Here is a 20,265-nt window from a genome sequence, read left to right as displayed (position 1 = left end):
CTGCGCTTTGTGAAAATTACTGCAAATGTTTTACAAAGGGCTCAAGAAGCAGAACAGACTGACTTTCTGTTCATTTCAGGCCTCCATTCGCTCTGTCTTTCTTTGTCTCTGTGGCGGAGCGGGGCTGACTTGAGAGGGAACGGTTCCTCCTGTCGCCATGCCAACGGCCCAGTGTTTTGCTGTTCTGTTCAGAGCCAACTGGCCCACAGAGCTCCGGGCCTCGGTGAGAGAAAACGCTCCAGTTCCTCAGTGTCATTCCAACTGTAACACTACATTACTCTTATGTCTCTCTCTCTCTCATTGCCTCTCTCTCTCCCTCCATTTGGTGGTATAAATAGGCAAAGCAGTTAAATGTTATGTCTTCCTTTCTCATCCTGAAAAATACTTTCTCTTGGGCCGGTTTCTGTCTGTAAATTCTTTTGCAAGTGAGAGGAGGACTCAGGCAAAAATTTGAATTGTTTTGTCTGTGTAATTGCTTTGTCTTTGCCTTTCCAGTTCCTACATGGAAACGTTACCAGCAACAGTGAGATCAACTGACAGTAACTTAATTGGAAGTGTCTCTTCGAAGCCCCATGATGTATCAGTCAGACCCAGCTAAACACAGACCATGCCAGACACGACACAGTGGGTTTTTCACCAGCAGCTGCCTCCACTCCCTGCACTCCAATCATCCTGCTTTAATCAATGAGGGCTTTAATCAACATATACAAATTGGCCCGTGTTTACTCAGCGCTGCTTGTTTGCGCTTCCTGGACAATAATGGCCCGAGGTGCGTGAGAAACCCATGTATTGTTAGACTGAACTAACACAGCGCAGAGCAAGCTAGGAGCCATCCGCTGGTTTAACTGCTGCCCTTCTTTGGGTGCAGAAGAGTGAGCGTCTCGTTAGGTCCGCAGCTGGCTGAAGACAGTTTTATTAGACTCCGCCGGCAGATGACAGGAAGCAAGAGAGGGAGGACAGGAAGTTGTTGAGTGTAAATTGCCAGTAATGAGGGGATTCCTTCTGTAAACAACAACATGAGGGGAACTTCCTGCAGCAACTATGGCTGTGCCTATGTTCCCTTTAACAGTCTCAGGCTTTTTAAGACAAAAGCTATCTGTTGTGCAACAAGTGTAACTAGGAAAAGCTTAAAGCAGTGGGGAGAGGAAGGCACAGTTTCAGGCTGTATGCCATTTGTATGTTTGCATTATATCTGTTTCTGCATACGCCTGTGGCTTAGTTAAAGTGTGACTTTGCAAAGTGTGAGTGATTTATACCCAAACAGTCAAATGCAGCTCCGGTATCACTCCTCCAAAACAAACACAGCCTCTGTCACCACCGTGGAAACCCGGCCTGAGGCGGTTACACAACCACACGGCCTGACCCGGGCCCGTTCATCGGACCAGGGGTTTATCACACCGGGAATGCAGGGTGAAATCACCTGGTCTATGGGAAAACAGGAGACTCCAGCTGCATACATGCATAATGCACGTTTACCCCACTCCAGACTAACACACCTATCCACAGCCACACAGGAGTGGGGTGCGTTTTGTTTTGCTGCGCCTACACACACCTGGTTCACAGTTCACTCACGTATTCACTGCTGAGCGTTGCGTCATCATTACAATGCGTCAACCTGAACTTGCCTCACACATCCCAGCAGGAACAGACTCTGACATACTGACTGAACCAACGTCTGTCTGACTAGTAGATTGACAGACTATGACTAAGCCTGAACTGCTGGATGGGGTGACTGGTGTCCTACGTATTGCGTGATTGACAGACGTAAAGGAAAGTGATTGTTTTTTCTGTCATCTATGATGGGAGCTGCAACATGTTGTGGATATCTGAAACACTTGTGGGGAGAGTAAGACTGAAAAGTGAAGGCCTTTGCAGTGTCTGTGTATGTGTGTGTGTATGTGTGTGTATGTGTGTGTATGCGTGTGTGTGTGTGTGTGTGTGATGAGGGGTGGGGTGGTATGATGATGGGTTTCTAGATTAAAAATGAAAACACCAAGATATCATCAGACAGTGGAGTGTTTGTTTATGACTGACATCATCTTCAGATTAACACACACACACACGCACACACACACACGTAATGCTTTGTGATCATAGTGTTGTGTAAATACAGTTTGCTGGATAAACTTTCATACGGGGGGCCTGGTGACGCAGCAGGCTCTCTCCCATCTTTCCTGTTCTTTTCCACTGTATACTATTGTGTAAAGCACAAGTAAATACAAAATAATCTGAACTTTACATCTAGAAAATTCAATAGCCTCAGTTTGAAGAGAAATAGAGGCATAACACACACATAAATCAGGCAATTTAAGCTTAATGATGTTGAAACGTTGTCAAATCCTGGGTACATGTTTTTGGAACCCAGGTTAACACACTGACCTGACCTGTATCATCAGTTGATTCTAACAAAAACTCCCCTGCTCTCTCTGCCTCCCTTTCTCTCTTTATCTCTCTCTCTCTCTCTCTCTCTCTCTCTCACACACACACACACGCACATACACACACACACATACACACAGACACAAATTATTTTCCTAACTCCCTCCTCTCCAAGTTTCGCTCCCTGCACTTTCACAAGAGAGAGCAGAGGCTCAAAAGGAACCGTTCCAAGTTTCCAAGAACATTTCAGTAGAATCCCACAGGCCGGCCGACCCCCAAAATTAGGGTGCCGTATCGTCGGCCCATGACAAGATGCAAATACAGCAGGGAACAAAAGATATTTAACATGACACGCATACAAAAAGTGCTTTACTCTTTGTCTGTGACTTCCATTCATTCAGCTCTTTACTGTCAGCTGACATGTTTTCTCTCCGTCTTTGTTCTCCCGACATCCTTAACTTATTTTCAACCCCTACATGTTTCTCCCCCTCTCTTCCCCTGGTACCCCACCCCCCTCTCCTCCTGCTCTCTGGCTCTAATTGCACACACACCACATAAAACAGAACCAGACTGTTTTCCTTTCCCCCCTCTCTTTAAAACGTAGCACAGAGCGTTTGTCTTATTCCAACCAGACCAACAGTTCACGGCTGCTCCAATTCACCCACTTTCTCCCTGCCCCACTTTTTTTCCCTTCACAATTATTTTCTCCCTCGCTCTATCAAAGCTCTCTATCCAGGGTGGTATTTCATATAGAAGTGTGGGTGAAGAGGGCACTCCACAATCAGCGAGCCCTACGTTTTCTCTATACCTCCATCCATCCCTCCCTCTTCTTCTCCCCACTCCTCCTCCTCCCTTCCCCTCTCTCTGTCCAGCGAGACGGAGAGTGTTTTTCTCTATAGCAGGAATGCTGAAGACATTCTTCGCTGGATTGGAATGGGAAAGACATCGCCATCAAATGGGATTAACAGCAGGAGTGGAGTGAGAGGAGGAGGAGGAGGAGAAGGAGGAGGAGAGCCGGAGAAAGAAAAGACAGGCGGAAAGAGAAGAGAGGCTCAGAAACAGAAGAACTCAAGTCTGTGAAAGAGTTACAGCCAAGCACGCCACAAACGTTCTCACCTAACAGACTCTATTGTGGCAACTAATCCATCTGACTCTACAGAGGAGCAATGCAAACAAACCGACCTTATCGCATGAACACAATCGGGTCTGCATCACAGACACAACAACCCAATGGGAAATCTACAGACTTACACATTGCCTTTGCTATAGCCTGAAGAGCAACACTGATGTTGCTCTTCTCTAAGTCACAGACAGACAGACAGATAGACACTACTATCGTCAGTACCATACTTATTCCCTTGTGTCTTTTCTCTAGAAGTCTCAACTCACTACCTTTCCTGAGCCTCCAGCAAATGAATGGGTATCTCACTCTGCCTCTCTGTGCTCCAGAAAACCACACATCCATTCTGAAAACACATGCTTTAGACATTAACATGCTGAGTTGGTAAACCATGCAAACATGAAAAAAACAAAACTTATTTTCCCTCTATCATTTGTCCTCTCCTTTTTCTGCTCCCCTCATTCAAATCAGCCCATTTCGGTTTAATGACAAAGTGATTTTAAAGTTGCGGTTTGGGTCGAGTGCTGTTTAATTTCCAAACAAAGATGAATGTGTATTTTTTCACTGGCACAAACAGCCAAACAGGCAATAACTTTTTCCTCTCTCAGACTTCAACGATTCAAAGTAAAAAAAAACACACAAACACATTATTCAGTCAACCCTTTATCCTTTCTCCATCATTCTCTCACTCTTACTGCTGAAGTCTGTTTAATTTAACTTAGGCAAACTAAGTTGTCAGTTTACACAAGAGAGTAATTAAGAGTTTTACCTTCAGTGTTGTGGTCTAGGTGTACAGCAGCTCAGATATTTCCCTGCAGGAAAGTTAAGTGTGTGTCGCAGTGCCGGTCTGCCAGGTATGAGGAGCATATATAGAGCAGCGAGCAGCCAGACAGTGACAGACGCAGCCTCTCTCTCTCTCTCTCTCTCCGCATGAGTCAGGCTGAGTCTGTCTGAGCTCCACCTCTTCACAATAAAAGCTCCCAGCCTGCCCTAAGACACCCCTTTCATAATAAAAGCTCCATGACTTGGGGCTGTAGTGTGGGCTGCTGACCTAGGAACTTCCCTTTCAGAGTTGGGCACCAAAAATAACAACAGCCAACTGTTTTTAAAGTAAGAGGAAAAGAAAAGATTAATGAGAAAGAAAGGGTGAGAGAAGAGAAACACCCAGATCTCATTGCGTTACTCTTCCCGCTGTCTCTGAATTTATATTGTTTCTTGAATGATTGAAGAGACTTTCATTTAAGAATTTAATCATCTGAGCTATTCCTCTCAGTTTCGGATGACACAAATGAGATATGTCTTTTGTAAGGTATCATTTGTAAACTACGCCCTGTCTGGAAATAAAATCCACATTCTGTATACTTCTCATGGCCACACAGAAACATTATCTGTCCTTCACATGTTAATAGAACAGAGTCACTATTATCTACATGCCAGCCACATGGAAGCGAGAGAATAATAGTCACAGTTTTATGTAACACTACAGTCGAGGACCTTTGGAACAGTAATGGACACAACGTTCCCCTGCCACTGCATGCACAAACAGTCCCATCCCGCCACCACCCCACAGATCTGGTTCCAGTCAATGAAATATGTGCATTTCTCAGTTTCCCAATATGAGATTTTCTCCTTCATTTTTGCGGGCTGAGATAAAACCTTTTTGGGGCATTAATCATTTCTATTTTAGTGTGCAATGTCTCTATTTTTAGAGGTGGTCTGTGTTTTCCAGCACTCTTCTCCGCTGCTCCCGTCTTTCAATGGCTGGCGATGAGTCACAGCACCGTGATGGACGGTGGGAGGCCAGGTTATCCGGCCCAGTGGGGTGCGTGTGTATGTGTGTGTATAACGGGGGCAGGGCAAAGAGCTTTTGGGGTAGGGGCCTCCCTCTCTCTCTCGAGATAAGAGTCATCGCCCATGTGTTGAGTCACACCACTTACAGCCCAGGCAGAGAGTGAATCTCCTCCACACTCAACGTCAGGTTTGGCGACTACACTGTCATGACAGTGGAGTATGTATACATTATGCTGTTATGTCACACACACCATGTAATTAACATCCAAAAGTGGAAGTGGTGTGTGTATGGATGTGGGTCTGACTGGAAGTGTGTCTAACGGCACATCCTCTCTATACCACACATGCAACCACACACACACACACATACACACACACACACACACACACACACTCGCACCAGGAACCAGGGTCAGGATCTAATCAGAGGTTGATTGACTTCATCCGGAAACAATGCGATTCCCTGAGTGTGTGTGTGTGTGTCTGTGTGTGTACGGTAATGTGTATTTATCCGTGTGTGTTTCTCAGTGTTTAACATACCACAGCATTCTCTCCTGGGAAACACAGCCTGATTTCTATGAGGGGATCACTAAGGCCTCTGAGTTTCCATGTTGTCAACTCCCAAGCATACACCCTCGTCTCTCGCTCTCCTCATCTCCCTCTCTGTGCTCCTTTTCATCGCTCTCTTTCTCTCCGCTCACCCCTCTTTCTTCCAGCCCCCTCGTAATGTTATGAAGGTCAGCTCAGAGAACTCTCTTCCTTATTTGGAAAGCTTCTCCATTCCATGCAGGTCATTCTAGCCCGACCGACCAATCCAGTGGTTAGTTTGTGTGGTGTCTCAGCCAATCCTGTGTCTCCCATGTCCTTTTAAGGACTGCCCATCTCTGACTCTGGAGGTTGATGTGGAATTATCTGCTTTCCTGCTCTCTGTGGCTCCCTTGTCTCCCGTGACTTCTTTTTGCTTTTTTTTTTCTCTTGCACACTCTTTCTCTCCCTGATGACATTGTTCAAACTTTCTTTCAGTCTCTGCCTCTTTCCATTTGCTAGTAATCAATTTACCCCTTGGTCTGCATTCACCGAGGCAAAAGGCATCCATTAAGAGAACTGATCCACAATCTGTTTTACTTCCATTTTTAATTGGACTTTTGATGACGATGAACCGCAACCCAAGTTCTCAGTTTGTACCTAGCACCATATGTGGTTCTTTAACATGCATGTTTCCCGCTTTCCATAAAACCACACGCAACACCTCTACAAGAAAGTGATTGTTAATACTTCATTAGAGAGTTCATGAGTTGCACCTCATAAACACAAACACACTGCTGAGAGGAAGCTCTGAGTCACAGCACAGATATGTGACAAAGCCTGGCAGCCAGAGCCCCTTGCTCAGCTCGCAATGCAACACAAATACATAGATGCTGCTCTAAACTGTCCAAACTGAAAGCGACAAACCCCATAACAACCCAGAATCCTAATAGCAACGTCCCACATACACATCCAATATGAAGCATAGTCTGAAATAAAGCTATTGAGTCATAAAAACCATTACCTGCAAGTGTATTAGGCTTCATACTGTAAACACTTTTGCAAGTAAACGTTCTGTGTGTGACACCATGAGACTGATGGAAAGTTGGCAAAGAATAGTTTGTTGCTTTCAGTTTGTCTGTTGTTGCCCTGACAACAACCTCACTGGGGGTTAAAGAGGTTTGGAGCTACTGCAGAAATCATTTAATCTCGCTGGTATGGCAATTATGCCGCCGGAAAGGGATTGAAAGGTATAGGGTCAATCCGCATGCTATACACAGCACATTAAAGTGGATTAGGCCCTTCCACGTAAGTATGCATGCCTTAGAAACATATAAGTTATACACACATGGTGTCACTTACAGACTGCTGGCCATGTTGTTCTAAGCTCCCGCATGTTTAGGATTGCTAACCCTGTGTGTGTGTGTGTGTGTGTGTAAGTGTATGTAAGTATGTGTTGTGTACATGCACCTGATTGAGAGAGAGAGAGAGAGTGAGCGAAAGAGCCAAAGAGGCTGGAAAGAGCCTAAGAGAGTGTGAGCGTGCATTGTGCAGTCAGGAATGGGAGTTCCCGGATGCCATGAGTGTTGAGGCACCACATGTTGGGTCATGACCCCACACCCTGCCATTTTCTGGCAGCATTTTAACACATAATAGTAACCTCTGATCTATAGCCCCAGGAAGCTAATTGTTGCACGCTGCCTGCACCTTTCCACTTCCTCCCTAGACGCACACAGACATAGCTTGACCTCTACCTGCCTTTCCCCAGGCTACTTCTGCTCCCATCTCACTTCATTCTAATATCAATTCAAAACACTGTAGAATAAAGTGCAGAGGTTGCTTAATCCTTGGTCTGTTTAAATTAAAGTCAAATAAATAATGGATAATAAACAAATAATTCTACAGAGTCTATACATATCATATTAAAAATAGCATGCAAAAGTATTTCAATACATTCAAAGTACTGTAACTGACGTCAATGTATAACAATACTGGACATTGGGAGAGGTGGGGGAGCTCTCTCTCTCTCTCTCTCTCTCTCTCTCTCGCTCACTCTCACTCTCTACCTCTGCACTACCAACCTGATGACATTATCATAGCCTTTTTTTGTACAAATCAATAGCAGAACCAGATAACCAGCTAACATAAACTTGTGACTGAATCCTTGAAGGCTCTTGGGAATAACATGAAATCAATGTTATGTGAAAAGGCAAAACTGAGGCTCTGTTAAGTGCTGATATGTGCCTGCTTTTCATCATCAGTAATCTTAGCGTAATCTTAGCATATTGAGTAAAAATGAAAGTACAGCTCCATAAAAAATGACATCAAACACAGGCATTGTTGGTCTGAGCTCAACTCAAACACATAAAAAGCGTTTTCTGAAATGAAATACGTGCAAGAGAACAATTTCAACTGTCAGAGTTGATTCCTGGTCTTATGAAAGAGAGATTAAGCTTTGGAATGGTTGGAGGATAATTGTTGCCTCTGCCAGAGCGCTGAGTGTCTGACGCCCACCCAGAGATTATCCCAGCCTGTAATATAATGTTTTGCCTCTATTATCACGGTCAATAGCATGGCGGTCACACCTTGACATATTTCACTGGCTTGTCACTTATGAATGAATGATTGTCTTCTTCTTTGTCCTACAACAGTTGTTTTTACATCTCAGTGAAGTGGTTTCTTGAAATGGTTGTCTCCCAAACTCTCCACACATTAAATAACAGAATGACATGCCTTAAAGTTTCACTATATAATACTGGCAGATCTAGATGTAGTATGTTGACAGTAGACCTTACCTATTACCTGCGGTTATAGGCAAGTTACCAACACTATAAGTAAAACACTGAGAAATCATTTCAGCAGCACAGGTACTATAAACAATTTATGGATGGCAAAAATTTGAAAACACACAAGTATGTGCATGTGCACAGTGTTTTTCCTCCAATATTGGCAAGGATATGTCATAATGCCTTTGAAATGCAAAAAGTTCCTGTAAAATGTCACACCGGGCAAGTATGTACTTTTATCAATACAGGAAAGCTGACACTAGACACCGCCTCCACTGACACCTCATCCATCAACACACACATGCACACACACGCAAGGATACACACACACACACACACACACAAACACACACGCATTTACAAGTTCCAGGTGTTATCGGTCCATTTGTGATATTGCTTTATACAGTAGATGGTCATGCATGTACAGTTAAACCCCTTGTGAGCAGTGACTACAGGGGAGTTCATACTAAATCAGGAGAGAACATTTATTCTCTCCAAAATGGCAGCCCACTGACCTTACACTGAGATGCTAGGTCTCACCCACTTGAATTATGGCCTGTCTCACAGCAATGCTATCAACCCAAATCCTTTCACATCTTCGTTCAGACTCTTGTGCACAAATGCCAGTCCTTAGAGCCCTACCCAACTGACTCTCTCAGTCCAATAGGCTGCGATCCTAAAATATCTTTCAGTAGCCTCACATAGCACACCTGCTTAAAGCAATATTTCACTTTGGCATAACATTTTTTACATACTTAATCTTCAATGGAGTTTCTGCAACCACCAACATTGGCTGTCCCAGTTATCTGTAACTGTGGTGTTGCTCAGTACACTACAGTAGTCTGAAAATCACACTTCTAACACATTTACCAACTAAAGCAATTGACCCAAACATTATTATTTGTGTTCTGGCATCGCACATTAAAAAAATTGATTGAAAAAATGGGAAAAAGCCTGAATGCCACTGGTGCATAGAGAGAGATAGTGCTGCCAATTCACTATCCATGTTTTATCAGTCTATTTTCTACCATGTGCTGAAAGACTGTTTTCTCTCTCAACACAGGCCATGGCTCCGATCCAACGAGGCAATCTGAACCGCTCCCCAGAGAGTTTCCTTTGATTCTTTTCCTCAGGCCTGGCACCAGTGCTGGGCATCAAAACCACACGCCAATCGACCCACCTCTCTCTTCCTTCAGCGCAGACAGACAGCAGGCCTGTTTTCACAGCTCAGGTCTCCTGCAGCCTCCCAGCCTGCCAAGTCATACAACCACTTCCTCCCCCCCGCCAGCTCAATGTTATTAAAGCAAAAATCCTCCCTAACAGAGAATTTGCATATGTTATTCCTAGGATTTAGAACAATTTAATCTAGATTTGCGAACATGAACACATGTCTCCAATAGCTATAAATATAAATGTCAAGATTCTAGTGTTATTCTATGCAGCCGGTCCCTTTATAATCAATGGTGGATTGACTTTTAAGGTGAAAACCCAGGATGATTTTCTGGAGATATGGGTATATTTTTTGTCTAAGAGCACCAAAATAAAACAATGCTTATTTGGATGTAAAAGCTCAAATAAACATTCATTGGCCTCCACTGTATGGAGCAGCTCCAGAAATAATTTTCATGATGACATCAGAGATGAGAGTCTTGGCACTCGGGTCTCAAGCGGAACAAGTCACTTGTTGAAATAAAAAACCTCTGACCCCCCAGTCCTTTTTTTTAAATGCAGTGAAACAAGAGTTATTGCATGATATTGCTTTGTTTAAAAACACAAGACAGTAGGGTCATAGTTTCCACTCTGTCTCGATTCAATTTATAGCAATTTAACAAAGTGCTCAATTAGAAACTCAATTAAAGTTACGGAGCCTTAAATCAACTCTTGTAAACACTGAAATCGTCGTGAAAGTAACAAAACAGGATCACTTTTCAAAGGCTGCAGACTTTGCTGTGCTGTTTTGGTGTTGTACAGCAGAGAAGAAATAACGTATTAGTCTGTTCAGGACATGTGCAGGACAACAAGCAGGATATGATGAAGTCTATGATAAGCTCAGGAGTTTTAGGTCGAGAGTGGTCAGCCTGTGTTCCTACAGCTCCCCTGAGGAAACAGAGTGGAGTCTGACCTCTTTTACACGGCACAGAAACATGACCCTTAGCTAATGGCAGGCCTGCTGTTTTTACTGTGTAATTACAGAGGGGAGAGGGCAGGAGAGGGATGGCTTGTGCCATCCGCATGCTTCACAGTGGGGAGCTGATTGTTTCTGGCAGTGTGTTCATGTCATTATTGTGGAAAAATTGTCAGATAATCAGCTTTTACTGTGATCCTGCAATTTGGAGAACCCCCAAACCGTTGCAAAACAATGTTCCAACATGTTAAAATCCTCAGCTACGGTAAGTTTGACTGCCACACGAGGCCCCACTCACATCACACCCAGAGCCTCACCCACACAGCCAATTCTTTACCTGTCATTTTCTGTCTCCTCCTCTATATTCTCCGCTCTGGAAGCACAGAATTAACAAAGCATCAAGGTTTATGTCAAGAGTTACACAATGAGCATCAATGAGGAGGATTCAGAACTCAGTACACATGCAGTGCACTGTAGGCTGCACAAAGCAAGAGCCAGGCCTAGCTGCACTCTAGTCTACATGCATCCTGCCGCATCATAACAACATTGTCATCCCTTGGTTGTTGATAACATATTGTTCTATACTGTGCCACTCATAACATCAAAAAAACGCTTCAACAAATCCTGTCTCGGTTCTGTAAGTTTTCACAAGCTAAAAAGAAAACTTGACTGAGACTTTTCTAAAACGAGAGTGGAAAAGAAAAGAAAAGAAAAAGAAAAGAAAAATATATCAATACCAACCACTAGAATACACTTGATGTATTTTTGTCAACATGGCCTGCAGCTGGGTTCATGATCAGACATGCATCAACAAGTGAGATATAAACCATGCAGTCAACTCCACATACAGGACCACTGAAAACAAAGCCATTCAATGCCCAACTCTCCTCCCATAACACAGACATCCTACCCGATCCCTATAGAGCTCACAGAAAGGTGCTGAGGAAAAAACAATGGCCCCGTCCTGGGCTGGGCATGCAGACCGAGGTCAGATAGAAACAATAGGAGCCATCCAGCAAAAGCCACACAGATCTGTTTACAGCAACAGACGCACAGCAGCTGGCAGGCCGGCCCTGGCACACATGATGGCACATTGACACCAACATAAAGGCAGAGGAATGCTTTTGTTCTAAAAAAAAAAAAAAAAAAAAAAGGGCTGGGATTCCCCTTTAACCCTTTCACAAAGCTGAGACACAACACTATCAGTTCCACCAGGCCTCAGTCGGTCCTCCCAGCCTGTCTGCTTCCCGCTGGCCCTCCCTTGACTAGCTGACCCCCAGGGCAGAGAGACAGGTACTCACAGCTTTGGCTTAGGCTTGGTAGGCAGCGGAAGACCCTCCTTCCCAGGGGATGGAGACAGCTTGCCTGGGGTTGGAGGTGAGTCTGGCGCCGCGTGGGGTGGAGGTTCTGTCATAAATTCAGAGTGTGGCGGAGGTGGAGGTAGGGGTGGAGGTGGAGGAGGTGGTGGTAGGGTCTCCTTAGGCAGGCTCGGCGGTGATGGTGGATTCGGGGGTCGGCTGTTCTGTAGCGACCCCTTGCCTTCCAGCTCTGAGCCCATCTGTACGGGCGGCAAGGCCGACACACTGGGCCAGATCTCCAGCTCGTTGACGTGGAAACCCTCGGCGCTGGGCTGAGGCAGCGTCTTGGGCGGCAGCTCCAACAGGCTGATCTCTGTGGGTGGGGGCGGAGGGGGGAAGCCAGCGGCGTCCTCAAACCCTGAGCTATCACCAGATGCGCCATTACTGGATGAGTCCTCAACAGCTGAGGGAGAGAAACAAGGACAAAGACACTTGACTTCAGTTTACATTTTGTTCTGGCCACCGCCTTACTCAGTAGATAAAGACAACACACACAAGGCTGCATCAAAGCTACGTGATGCTGATCTGAACAGATCTAAAGCAGCAGCTGGGTCCAGTCAGACTGATGCAATTCATGTTTATTCAGCCTTTCCCTCAACTGTGTGGTGAGTACTGTACTGCACATACACAGATCTGTCTGTGAGAATAAACACAAAGATATTTGTGTCCTCCAACACTCACACATAGCTGCTCATCACCTCAAGCCTCTCACCTTCCTCACAGACTACATTATAATAAACAAGACAAAGATGGTCATCTGGATCAGAGGAAATACCAACTGACCGAAAACCACAGGATCTCCAGGAAAGATTATCATAGGTCAATGCCATGACCAAGTCCTGATTCATTTGACATATTTTATCTGTTCTGGAAAATGGACTGTGCTACAATAATACAGCTGTAGCTAATGAGGAAATTTGAGTTTCATTACAAAATGAGATATCTACCATTTGAAAACATTAAGACCTACAAATAGAACATTAATGTTGGAATAAAAGTCAAAGTCATTGTAGTATATTATTCAAGTTATTAGGTAACAGAAGACCTGCTTAAAAATTGGCAACAAAGAAGATATAACTTCACACAGCAATTTTCTTCATTTGTAGAATATTTTGTTTCATGCTATTACGCTTTTTGGGACATTAAGAACAACCAAAAACATGTAAAGTTTACAGTAACTATATCCATGTTAAATTGTGTGCCTTCTAGCTTGTGTAATGCACAAACTCTGCTTTGTAACAACATGTTGACGATCAGTTTCTTGCAGTGTTAGACGCACCTGCGGTGACAGTGAGTTGGGCTGTGCTGTTGACAGAGCCGTAGATGTTGGCTGCGGTGCAGCAGAACAGACCTCCGTCCTCTGGAAAGGCCTCAGCTATCACCAGGGTGCAGATCTCCTCTGGAAAACAATCACCGTCGATACACTATTAATGATCAAACCATCATTTATGATCCTAGAAGTTAGATTTTATTAGTAAAATAGTCTGAAATCTGTCAGGGGCCATGTGTGCGTAGTGGATGAGCAGAATAACAGGACAGATTGAACTTGATGGACAGTGATGCGGCAGGCATGAAAACGAGTGACATGTTGACTGTCCATTTGTTTGTAATGGGAGGTAAGAGGGACATGTGATGGACAGGTAGACAGATGTTATGTACACGGTAGACTGATGATGGATAGGTCATGTGGACTGGTGACTCACTGGCCAGCGGCAGATCAACAGACGAGACAGACAGACAGCGGTGGGGGGAGAGAGACAGACACATACAGCAGGCATGGATGTGACTGTTCAAGTAGGCACAGAGAGACAGACAGACACAGATGTTCAGGGATGTCTGAGTGACTCACAGTGTTTCTGTCAGAGCCTGAAAGTAACACCTGATGTGCCCCCTTAGTCACACAGGCAGGAAAAATCTGAACATAAATTAGCGTGTGTGTGTCAGTGTTTATATGTGGGTGTGTTTGTGTCTTGGGGGTTGGAGGTGGTGGGGGTGTAGTTGTCAGACTTTCCCAGGGACTTCCTCTGACTGTCCTAGATATGATGATGAATGTCTTGTGAGACATGGAGTTATCAAATTGTGATATTACTGTAGTCATAACCGGGTGACAGGTTGCAACTGATTATACAACCCTCAAACGCAGTTCAGGTTTCACAGACACAACTAATAATCCATGACTAATTTTGTTGAATGCTACGGCAAGACTGCACTTGGCAAATTAATACTATAATAGATTTGTCAGGAAGTGAGGTGACATACCTGGCTCAGCTGCAGATCGAGGCTCTGTTACACAGTACGCCACAGGCAGAGGGAGGAAAAGAAAAACAGTAGGTTGTCAATTTCTGCCAATCATGATTACCGTGCTAATTTAATAAGCATTTTGCTACAATGAGCCACTGAATGTCTCACTTTTCTGGAGGATGCGAAAGTCTGGGGAGTCCAGGATCTCCTCTCCCTGGCGGTACCATTGGACCTGCAGAGGGGGGCTTCCCCGCACCCTGCACTCCAGAACCACCACCTGGCCCTCGGACGCCTGGGCATCCTGCAACAGCTGCACAGAAGAGGGGACCACAAAAAACAGCAAGGAGTGATAAATTGAGAGAGAGAGAGAGCAGTAATAGGAAAAAGGAGTGAGCGAGTGAAAGGCGAGGATGACAAGGAGGTGAGAGGAGAGTGAAATAGATAGGGAAAAGGGGAATCCACTCCAGAGAGAGCATGGGATGAATGGAGACAGAGACAGAGAGGGAGATGACACACTTGTCATGTAACACCATTCGAGGGACTGGGAGGCCGGCAGACACTGACCCTTATCTACAGCCACTCTGTTTCACTGCGGGACAGCGCGGTGCTGTCCGGCCAATCCCGTGACAGCTTCTAGTGTTGCAGAACCAAAGGAAGCCATCCATGTCGGGGCGGACGGAGACGCCACAGTGTTGTGTTGACTCTTCCGCTAGTCAACAGAACGGGGCCCCAGTGAAATGGATTGGCATATCCATCAGCAAGAGACACTCTATCGCTTTGCCTGCGTGAATAAATGTGAGCCTGGGCCTCTCTCTCCCTCTGTGTGTGTGTGTGTGTGTGTGTGTGTGTGTGTGTGTGTCTATTTGGGCGCATGGGTATATTTTGGGAAGACCGGGGGTGGAATGTACATCATGTGTCTTGACAGTGTATGTGTGTGCATGTGTGTGTGTGGCATGGGTGACATCACAGGGCTGACTTCACCAGAGGCGGACATCCTCTCATTGAGATGATTAAAGCCTGCAACAGCTCTTGAAGGGGGTGGGGGTGCGGGTGCGGGTGGGGGTGAAGAAAAACAAATGTCTTTTTGTAATGAAGTGGAAAATGATTTAGGAGCTGGCTGGCTGGATGAGAGTGAAACAGACCTGACCCTTGTGGGTTTGGCAGGCCCGCTCGAAGCTCTGCCTCGGCCCGTTTCAATCCCGCCATCACAAGACACATAGCCTGAGGTGGGGTAGAGGAGGAGGAGGGAGCCGGGGAAGAGTGTAGGGGTGGCGGGGGTGGGGGGTGATGAACAGTCTGGGCTGGAAAAGGGGCGTTGTGGAGCTGGAGGTAGAGCTCTCATCAAAGCCTATGTTTTATCTGACCCCCACTGGTGAAAGCCACAGCACTGTGTACTATTATTACAGGGAGACAAAGACTCTGTGTGTGTGTGTGTGTGTGCCTATATGTATTCTCTGTATACAGACTTACCTTGGTGAAGGTAGGCGGTGCTGACTGAGGAGCCTCCCCACCGTACAGTGACGATACTGGACTCTGCATCTGGAGGACAACAGAAACTCACTTTCTGAACACTGAGAGCAGAATCCAATGAGAAACATGTCTGCTGATGTTATTGAAGAGACTTTTCCAGATGTATGGTGCTGTACTCTGTATGTGTACTTTGTGTGGCTTACCCGCTGCAGGGGCTGAGACAGGGACTGGACCAGAGTGGAGCGATGAGGAAGCACGTCAGCGGTCTTGGGTGAAGAGGAGCGGATTGTCAGGGACATTGAAGTGGTCTTCTTCTGAACTCTAAAAGAAACAAAAGTATATACTTTTTGTCTCTTCTCTTCTGTCTCTTCTTTGTCTCTTATGCCAAATGTGCAAAGGAGGAATTTCTCAACTCTAAATGCTTTCAGTGAACATATTATTAACTTTTGAGTCAAAGAAAATTGGCTCCCCAGCAATTAAGATGATATCACTGAGAAGAGGAGCCTGACTTTAATGTGTAAACAGAAGGGAATCAGGAAGTAGTCCACATGGAGTCAGATTATATAAGAGATAATGACCAAAAAACTTATTAGAGAACCAGACACAGCTGGATTTCATGAGAGAGAGAGAGAGAGAGAGAGAGAGAGAGAGAGAGAGAGAGAGAGAGAGAAGTGGGAACAATACATTACAATATCATACTGTATATTGGACCAAAGGAAATTAAGTTGGCGAAGGCCAGCACAGAAAAGTGTTTATCATATGCAACAGAGAAAGAGAAAGAGACAGAACAAGAGAAATGAAAGATCGAAGGAGAGTGAAAGAGGACAAGGGGTGAAAAGTTAAACGTTTGAAAGTAAGTACAGGGGACAATCTTGGCAGGGTTATTTTTTACCATATTAACCCTCTGCACCTCTCATTAGCGAGATCGTAGCCTGTGTGCCTGGGTCAGGGTAATGGCTCTTTAAGGGCCTTTTTAAGGGCCTAGTTAAATGGGAGCAGGCAGCAGGGCTGATTAGCTGCTGCAGGGCTCAGTTAACCTGTTCCAGGGGGTTTAGGGTTCACAGGGTCACGGGGTTAGGGAGGGGTCATGCTGAAACACACGTACTGAGGCATGGCTCCTGATCTGGACTTTGCCCCTTCCCCTTCTGAGTCTGATGACGAAGCTCCTGCAATGGGACATAAATAAAAGCAGTCTGTTATGGTAATTCTCAGTCTAAAACATCTCCTCCACAGTGAACATTATACACAATAAAGAGATGCTTAGGAAATTATGATCACATTTGCCATAGACCCTGCTGTTTCCTGTTACAAAGACGACACTGTTCTAGTTCTGACCTTCGATGTAGACCTCAGCGGAGGTATTGTCTGCTCCGAGACTGTTGGAGGCCACGCACGTGTAACGTCCCGTGTCGTCCTCAAAGGCTTCAGTAATCACCAGTGTGTGCAGGTCACCATCCCTCCAGATCTGGATGTCAGGAGAGTTGTGCAGCTCACGGCCCTCGCAGAACCACCTGGCCAAAGAGGGGAATCATACTTCGGTCACTTCACATGTCGTGTCGATAAATATTACTGTTTGTATAACTGAGCCAAACCAAACTAAAGTCAACCTAAAAAGTCAGACTGATAGTATGGCTAAAGGGATACAGCACGTTTTTGGGAGATTGGCCCATGAGAACAGACATCAAACTTATCCATCTGAACCCCGTAGATCATTCGCTCTAGTGCTCCATGCTATTAGCATACTATGTTGAGTGATCGTACGCATTATCCAAAGTAAGACAAGTGACCTTTTTACTCATGAAATGTTGTTAGTGAATTTATTGCCTGTAGGTCCATATATTTTTAAAAAAGAAATATCATTAACTCAATGCAGCTGATGTAGCCAGGTTTATTTTGGAACTATTTCAGGTGAACAACCACTATTCATTTGCTGTAATTCGTAGCTGTACAGAGTCTCTCATCGCCCACAACGTTCACTACCTATGTAAACAAGGAAAGTAGTCCCTGGTGGTTCAATACAGTATTTTATTTTTGTATCATATACTGAGTAAACTTTACCAATTTCTTACAAAAAATGGCAGACTTAGCTGCATATCATTTATGATTCCGTAAAGTTTAGCTTTAGAGCTGCTACAAGTTCTCATTTTCTTACTTTTGAGATAATGACGGTTGCTTACTAACACTCAACATATTGTATTCTTAAGAGTTAGCATACATTACATTCTCATAGCTTAACTTAAGGTAATGTTAGTCGACCAATGGGCCAATCTCCCAAAAGCTTAGTGTATTCCTTTAACTCATATCTATAGACCTTTAATGGACCTCTGCTCGAGAGAATTGCAAGAATTAGTTGATTTAGCACTATAATGGGAAAAGGTGCATTGATATCACTGTATGTCACTGTACATACAGCAAAGAGCCACCATTTTCTTGTGTATGAGTAGTTGCTTCACTGCTTGCCAATAGCTACTGATGAATATTCAAGTACAGGTAACGACTTACAATACGGACCGCAGGCAATAGGGATCATTACTATGATTGATTTCTCTGCTCAATAAAACCTTGTCTGACAAGCACCATTATTCTTCTTGACAACTACTTGAACTTAAATATACCTTTGCCGAATATGATGGAGCCCTGCCAATCTAACTCATAACAATAACTACTCACACACACACACACACGCACACACACACACACACACGCACACACACACACACACACACACACCCTCTGGGCATTTCTGAGAAAGAGTTTCCGTACCTGCTCAATCTCAGCCTCCCTGAGGCTTTGACGAGACGCAGTGTTACTGGAAAGAGACACACCCTTGCCGCCCCTCCCCCTCCCTCCAATCAGAGGTCTGTGCGTCTGGGCGGGAGTCTGGCCCGGCACCACCTCCCTGGGGTCTGCTGACTCTGGCTTCGTTCCCTGATCCGCGACCCAGGAGGGATGAGAGAGGCTACAACTCAACCGGCTTGATCTGTCTCATCTCTCTTCACAGGATTATGATTAAACCAGACTCCCCAGCACCACGCTGCCACATCAAGTACTGGGCCAACCCCCATGGGTCGCATAGCCCATCTTCTACACACACACACACACACATCACATATCTTAGGATTTGTGATGTTTCTTCTTTCTTGTTTCTATTTCTGTTTCTTATCAGTATTAATGTGCTCTCTCCACTTTAAAGTACTTTGTGACACATTCGTTCAAAACATCCACGCTCTTGCTCACACACGCACACACACTTTGTACACCCTATCAACACCCTATTAAAAGAGAGGGCATATATGTGTGTTGTTCACCTCTTGACCCCTGCATTGACAAGAGCGAAGGGGGAAGCAGGAATTCACCCAACATGCTGGAAGCACAGCTGTTCCGCTCCGCTAGAGTCCCGACCTAAGGACATTCCAACTATCTTGGAGCGCTATATAAAAATTCCCTACATTCTGCTGCATGGACATTACGTGATTTTATACACTCTGGTGTGTCAGTCAAACCGCAGGCTAACTACTGTTCCAGAAAGCAATCCATCAGCCAAAATACTCAGACATCACTTCATACTCTAGGATTTGCACCTAGCGTGGGTGTGGGAGCTGCCCAGGGAGAGTGGAGAACGAGACAGAGAAAGTGAGAATGGGCCTTGTGCGAGTACAGGACCGGGAGATGAATGAGCATGAGTCAGCCGGGGTGAGACAGGGACAAATGCATATGATACGCTCTGTCATTATTGAGACAAATCACACTGAGCAATTCATTAGTAGCAGTGGCAGGTGGAGCAGTCCAGGGCCTGAGTCATTCTGTTCACCTCAACATTAACCTCCCAGCACAATAGACGAGTTCCTCTGCCTTATCGCCTGATGAAGTGAAACAACGGAAGCCTGGCTGGCTCTATCTTGCAGCCAGACGCCGGTGTGTTAAATGATAGGAAACAGATCGGGACATGAGTCTAATAAAGGGCTGTTCATGGCCTTATCCACTGGTGTGTCAACCCTAGAGGCATCTTGAGGCTAAGAGTCATCCGCCACACTCCAAACATCCCAGCAGCTATCTGTGCACCACACAGAAGACCCAGACAGACAGAGAAACCCCGGGACAGGAGTGAGATTTTGTACAACATGACTGTTACACGACACAGTTTCATAATGCTAGTTAATTTCAAAGGCCAAGTTGTTGGGTACAGAACTGACAGCGGCAGGCAACAGAGACTAAGAAGTTGATTGTTTCAGCAAAGCAATATGTCTGTGTGGTTTGGAAATCCATTTTTTAGGATTATAGCCAGGCGGAGGAAAGGGAAAACAACTTGGGGTATCGCTGTGACTGCTGGGAATTTTCTCAGGATCAAAAAACAGGTTTCTTTTTTGGTGAGACCTCATGGCTTTCTTTTGAGTCACTCTCACTGTATTAATCAGATTGGTTCACTCTGGACTTCACAGCCATATGCTCCCAGTTTGAAGTGCACCACAT

At 45.1% G+C, this 20,265-nt stretch overlaps 1 protein-coding gene across 4 annotated transcripts in view; it reads right to left on the bottom strand.

The window, feature by feature from the left end:
• The window catches only part of palld (palladin, cytoskeletal associated protein), a 52,642-nt gene that overhangs the window by 15,006 nt on the left and 17,371 nt on the right, over positions 1-20,265 (bottom strand). For 2 of the 4 annotated variants that reach the window (XM_071539037.1, XM_071539038.1), the window contains exon 1: positions 4,269-4,394. Coding sequence is in view for 2 of the 4 variants with exons in the window: in XM_071539035.1 (XP_071395136.1) it covers positions 11,064-11,099; positions 12,028-12,487; positions 13,364-13,483; positions 14,344-14,367; positions 14,494-14,635; positions 15,796-15,864; positions 15,999-16,116; positions 16,901-16,961; positions 17,131-17,306 (1,206 nt within the window). In the remaining 2 variants the exon portion in view is untranslated. Of the gene's footprint in view, positions 1-4,268; positions 4,395-11,063; positions 11,100-12,027; positions 12,488-13,363; positions 13,484-14,343; positions 14,368-14,493; positions 14,636-15,795; positions 15,865-15,998; positions 16,117-16,900; positions 16,962-17,130; positions 17,307-20,265 lie in introns of those variants that run through there. The other 2 variants (XM_071539035.1, XM_071539036.1) reach the window with 2 other exon arrangements.

Source organism: Centroberyx affinis, unplaced genomic scaffold, assembly GCF_046629955.1.
Source record: "Centroberyx affinis isolate AG114_WGS23_722 - 3 ecotype Tasmania unplaced genomic scaffold, CSIRO-AGI_Caff_v1 ptg003390l_1, whole genome shotgun sequence".
Taxonomy (NCBI): Eukaryota; Metazoa; Chordata; class Actinopteri; order Beryciformes; family Berycidae; genus Centroberyx; species Centroberyx affinis.
Note: the sequence above shows the minus strand (reverse complement) of the source record. Positions and strands in the feature narration are given on the sequence as shown.